Source organism: Nansenia antarctica (genome assembly GCF_963989245.1).
Source record: "Nansenia antarctica genome assembly, chromosome: 10".
NCBI classification, from domain to species: domain Eukaryota; kingdom Metazoa; phylum Chordata; class Actinopteri; order Argentiniformes; family Microstomatidae; genus Nansenia; species Nansenia antarctica.
In genome coordinates this window covers 28,809,352-28,815,199 of record NC_137680.1, presented here as the reverse complement: position 1 = coordinate 28,815,199, position 5,848 = coordinate 28,809,352, and the positions used below count along the sequence as shown (strand labels likewise).

General features: G+C 48.9%; 1 protein-coding gene across 1 annotated transcript in view; it reads left to right on the top strand.

Moving 5' to 3' along the window:
- mtmr11 (myotubularin related protein 11) overlaps positions 1–4,952 on the top strand; it is a 35,472-nt gene extending 30,520 nt beyond the window's left edge. The window contains exons 15-17 of the mRNA XM_080540627.1: positions 333–551; positions 1,354–1,677; positions 2,588–4,952. Coding sequence (XP_080396753.1) covers positions 333–551; positions 1,354–1,677; positions 2,588–3,031 — 987 coding nt within the window. The 3' untranslated portion in view covers positions 3,032–4,952. The remainder of the gene's footprint in view (positions 1–332; positions 552–1,353; positions 1,678–2,587) is intronic.
- Positions 4,953–5,848: the final 896 nt, after the last annotated feature.

Genomic DNA, 5,848 nt, shown 5'->3' with positions numbered 1-5,848 from the left:
ATGCGCATATGTAGTTAGTTTTCAGTCTCACCTCATGTTGTCTCAAACGATAACTCTTGAATTAATTCAGAATAATGTTTATAGCAGTCAGTAGCTTTCTAACCTCTCCCTCTTCCTCTCTCCCTCATCTTCCTCTTCCTCTCCCTCTTCCTCTCTCCCTCCTCTTCCTCTCTCCCTCCTCTCCCTCCTCTTCCTCCTCCTCTTCCTCTCCTCCTCCTCCTCTTCCTCTTCCTCTCGCCCTCCTCTTCCTCTCTTCCTTCTCTCTCCCTCCTCTTCCTCTTCCTCTCTCCCTCCTCTCTTCCTGTCCTCCTCCTCTCCTCCTCCTCTCCCAGCACCTGCCTCAGAGTTACACCCCGGTGAACGGCTGGAGGGACGTGCTGCCGAGGGGCTCCTCCCCGGACCACTCGGACCCCCCCCTGCCCCCCGTGTGGGACTGGGCCCTGCAGTACAGCAGCCAGAGGCGGGCGCGCTTCACCCAGCCCGTGCCCCCGCCCGCCCCGGCCCAGCCCCTGCTCAACGGCAACCTCAACACCAACCCCGACGCACACAGGGTAGGAACAGACCGCCGTGGATGTGTGTGTGTGTGTGTGTGTGTGTGTGTGTGTGTGTGTTGTGCTCTCCGTATGAACAGTGAAACACTCACAAGACTTCACTGTCACTAGGCTGTCCATGAGAGGGGCCAGGACATTTTCCTGACCGCAAGACCTGACAGGGGAAAACCGGGTCCAAACTAGGTCATATTACGGTCTCACAGAAAACTCCTGGCCTTATCCATGAGGCACCTGCAAGAGCACTGGACCACTGCACCCCTGTGTGGTGGATTTCAGTATTGCATCTTACTTCTCTCACACACACACACACACACACACACACACACAGAGCACGGCTGTCAACGATACTGAGTCTCATTTGATCATATCCCACCCTGCCTGTCTCCCCCTCCCCTATTCTGCTCCCTCCCATCCCTCTCCTCCCTTCCCCCTCGGCTTTATTCGTACTGCATATAATGATCAGATGTCTATTTTTATTTCATTCTATTATTCAATTGTCACTTTATTTTCATGTTGTTGTTTGTGGTCTGAGCTTCGGTAACGCCTTCATTTCCCCTCAGGGATCAATAACGTGTCTATCTATCTGTCTATCTCTCTCTCTCTCTCTCTCTCTCCCCTCTCTCTCTCTCTCTCTCTCTCTCTCTCTCCCTCTCTCTCTCTCCCTCTCTCTCTCTCTCTCTCCCTCTCTCTCTCTCTCTCTCTCTCTCTCCCTCTCTCTCTCTCCATCTCGCCCTCTCTCTCTCTCTCTCCCTCTCTCCCTCTCTCTCCCTCTCGCCCTCCCTCCTCCCCTCCCCTCCTCCAGCTCAGTGACAGCGTCCAGGGCTCCGTGTTCCTGCTGTCCCGAGGCTCCTTCTCCTGCCCCGCCAACCTCCTGCCCTGGCGCAGCAGCGGGGGCTCAGGCGTCTACCGGAAGAGCCACCGGAGGGCGCCCTCCTCGGAGAACCTCCCCGGCCTGGAGAGGCTGCTGAAGGCCTGGGCCCTGTCGGACCTCCCCCAGGGCCACTCCAACACCACCACGGGCCCCCAGGGGCCTCTGGACCCGTACGAGCCCCTGCTGCCCCTGCTCCTAGGGCCCTGCGTGGGGGTGTGGCGGGAGTGCTACCTGCGCGGAGCCCTGCATGCTCAGGTAACTACAGGGGGAACAGTGGAAGGAGAAGTGGTTATCTTATGGTTTGTGGTTATATGCTGTGTGAGGGACTGGTCATGCAACAGCAATGGGGCGGCTGTGGCGCAGGAGATGGGCCGCCGTCTAATGATCGCAAGGTTGGCAGATCGGCAGTTCGAGCCCCGGCTGGCCATATGTCGAAGTGTCCTTGGGCAAGACACTGAACCTCAAATTGCTCCCAGTGAGCGGGCCGGCGGCTTGCACGGTAACTTGCATTGGTGTGTGAATGTGTGTGTGAATGGGTGAATGAGAGGCCGTTGTAAAGCGCTTTGGATAAAGGCGCTATATAAGTGCAGTCCATTAACAGCAATGCATATAGCAGCAAACCGAGGCAAGCAAAACAGAATTAAATGATTTTTAAAAATATGTTAAATACTGTATTCTTTCATAGTGTATTGTGATCCACAATTGGTGAAGTAGAGCTGTGCTGTCACTGTCAGACATTGACTGGTAGATTACAGTGCAGACTCTTTGATGTGGAGGTTGCTAGGGGTAACGATTGACAGTTCATCAAAAATCATGTCTGCTATTCGCTCTACTGCCCAGAGCCTAAAACTCTGTCACCATGGTGATGTCTACACTGGCTGGTACTGGTGTGTGGGTGTGTGTTTGTACTGTGAAAACCAAAGGAAACTGAAACCTGAAAGTATTTTTTTTGTAAACATTGCCTTTTCATCACATCCTCTTTGTTTTACTGTGTTCATCCAAACTTCTGACCCATGTTTCGCTACGAAAATGTCCCGGGAAGATTTTCTAGCGTCTATACCGTCCGTCACCCTGAAAAGATCCTAATTCCTCTTTTCGAAAGTAGATTGTCACGGCGGAGTGAACAAGCTAACCGACAGCCCTGCTATGCTGTGTGTCCACACAGGCCTTCTCCCATCCCATCTCCTCCCACACGCAGCACCCCGTGGAGCAGCTAGCCTGGGAGGTCCAGCAGCTGGTAGACAAGCTAGCGTTAGCCTCCAGCCCCGCCGCTACAACCCCAGCCAAGAGACCGCCGGAGCCCCGGAGGACAGACTCCAACCTCAACCAGAACACCAACAACGGCACCTTCCTCTTCCCCGCCGCCAGGCCCCCTGGGCCGGTCACGTCCAGGCCGGCGCCCCCGACCTCCTCCAGCCTCCAGGCCAGGGGTCTCCTCCCGCAGCCTTCCGCCCCGCCGTCCAGGCCCGGCCACAGGGACAGCAGCAAGCACACCTTCCTCTTCGGACCCCAATCGTCTTCGGAGGCCCGTTCGGACCAGCGTTACTTCCCAGCGCCCCCCAACAACGCCAAGCTGCCCAAGAGCAATGGGCCTTCTCTGGGCTCCTGAAGCCCCCCCCACAACACCCCCCCCCCCCCCCACCCCCGACAGTTAGCGAAAATGGTACAAACTGCTCCACCTCGCCCCTGAACTCTACACTGAGATCATGGACAGTACAAGCACACCCTCCTCTCCCTGACACCTGGTAATGGCTGCTCTGCTCCCAGGGGTGGTTTTCCTGTCAAAGCCCATTTGAGTGACTGCGAGGTGGTAGGGATCGCTAAGGGGAGTGATGTGGGAGGAGAGACTGAACTGCAATATTGATGCAGTGCAAAGCAAAACCTTGCAAAAAAAAAGACAAGTATTCAAGCTGTTTTTGAAAGATGAACACAACAGATTGTCTGTGTTGTCAAGTGTTACTGAATGGGACAATAGAGCGACATATTTGGGAACTTGTGTTCAGAAATCCATAAGAACATGAAAAGCTAAGTTAAGACCCAAACTGAACTATGTATAATAATTTGATGACTGAAGAGCACAATCTTTTCTGAAATACCTTAGGGAATACCAGTCTCTTCAAGGTGAATATCCCAAAATGTCAGGCTTTTTGGACTGGATGTCCAAAGACTGTTATTCTGACCCAATTGTATTATTTTTCTCATTTGGAGTAAAAGGGGCCAATTGACTCCCTTGTGCAAACCCAATTCAACAACTGAAAACTGCTCGCCATGGCAGGTAGAGACATTGGTGTAAATTTGTCCAGCAAATTCAATCTGGAATATAGGGCACAGGAGCTATTTTGGTACTGTCCTCATATCTTTATACATTCATGTATGCTAGTGAACCATAAGAAGCATCAATGCAGTAGTATGTATTATATTAGCCAGTGTTTCAGAATTATAGCCACGGTCAGTGAACATTGCAGTAAGTTTGCATGACTGAGGTAATGGTGGGAACACCACTTTTATACATGCTCTGATTTCTACAGTCTTTGCATCTTGACTGAGCAAGTATTATTAAGATTTTTTGGTTACATACATTATGCATTTTTGAAAATGTCATAGATAATAAATGTGATTTCTTAATAGTCGTGATCAAGATGAGAGTATTAATCACAGTTGGTGGTGTTGTTGTCATTGTACTATCTGTCTTCCTGACGGTTGATATTTATACTTTATTTGGTACTGTTTCTAGCTATAGCTGTTTTAAGTAAGGGAAGATTATTTTCTCAATAGTGTTATTTTTTGTATTCGTCCTTCGTCCTGTCTGCTGGCGGTTCTGTGTGCAGCTGGCATTCAGGTCAAGGGCTTCTAAGTGTGTCATTATATTCAAAGTCCCGAGAGGTATATTGGTACTAGGTCTAGGTCACCTGGTCCAGATAGATCAATGGTGTTTGCATGATGTGGATATTAAGCAATAAACACAGGCATCATTTCCATAAAGCTCCATCATGAGTTTCCTTATAGAGCCAGAGAGGTTCATACACATTGTGTATTATCATCAACCAAAACTCCAGAACTTGAAAGGTTATCTGTCGTTCTATTGTGTTCTACAAAAAAAAAACAGTATGAATGTGCAGCCTTTATATTAAATACATGGTCTTTCTGACACTTATTTATCAAGGTACCTCAGTAGAAGACGGCACTGTAAATATTAATGGTTGTATATCACAGCATGCAATTTGTTATATCAGGTTGTTCCAGAAGCTTTTGGAGATGATGTCAGTGCTTTGGGCCTGGTCTTCCCACGGAGAAACACACACAAGGACGTTACATTTCCTTGCTGCATGGCCTATTTACAAAGATGTTTATGGTTTCTAAAAATAGCATTTCAGCATGCAGCCCTACTTCCTGAATCTGTATTATTAGGCCTATTATGTTCATGTCTTGGTATGGATGACACATTGATTTGCCAGATGTATATATTTTGTATCAATCAGCATGTTAGCCACGATCTTGATCAATAAACTGTATTATTAATTCATACTCTTTCCTCTCTCAAAGCATGGCTTTTCTTTTTGTGCAGCAATACACACCTTTGTAAAGCTTTACATTTAAGAGGTGAACACAATTCACAAACTTTATTTTTTAGCAAAATAAATGTTGACAATAAGAAACACTTTAAAAGTAACATGGCACTCTGTACAATAAAACTCTTTGATCAATTAAAATCCATAAATCACTCACAACATAAGTTAAGAATAAGGTCAACGACTACTTTCACAGAAAACAATAATATGTACATGAAGAACTGTTCGACATAAACTGCTCATTTACAAACATCTACAGCATTTATATTACGTATCAGAAACTCAGCACTGGCACTGACCTCTCCAGTTTCACTGACATGTTTGGAACTTCCAACCGACGGACCAAAAACAACAGAGATTGATAGCCTGTTTGTGCTCCAGTCCCAGAACACCGAAAGCCATTTACTGAGCAAGATCAGAATCTGGGGGAGTGGCAGTGCTTTTAAAAACAAAAGACTCAAATCGTAACTGAGAAGACAAAACAGTTCCTTTTTTCATTAGAAAAACAGGAACACATTCTTTAGTCCTTTCTCCTCCCATGTTAAGTACCCAACCCAAACCCTTCAACACTACCCCCACCTGCTGCCATGCTCCTTAGCCACCTGCTGCTTCTGAGCTGTGTAGTGGTCGCAGGCCGGAATCACCGGGTACCCCGAGGTCGGCCCCAGGTCCTCTATCTGCCGGAGGGACTTGCACATGGGGCAGGGGTAGTCGCAGAGGCCCTCGATGTCCTCGAAGGCCAGGTTGACGATCTGGTCGGTGCAGGGGTCGCAGTAGAGGTGGCCGCAGGACAGGCGCTTCAGACGGGTCTCGTAGGAGATGCAGCACTGGCAGTGAGGCAGGTCCGGTCCCAGAGA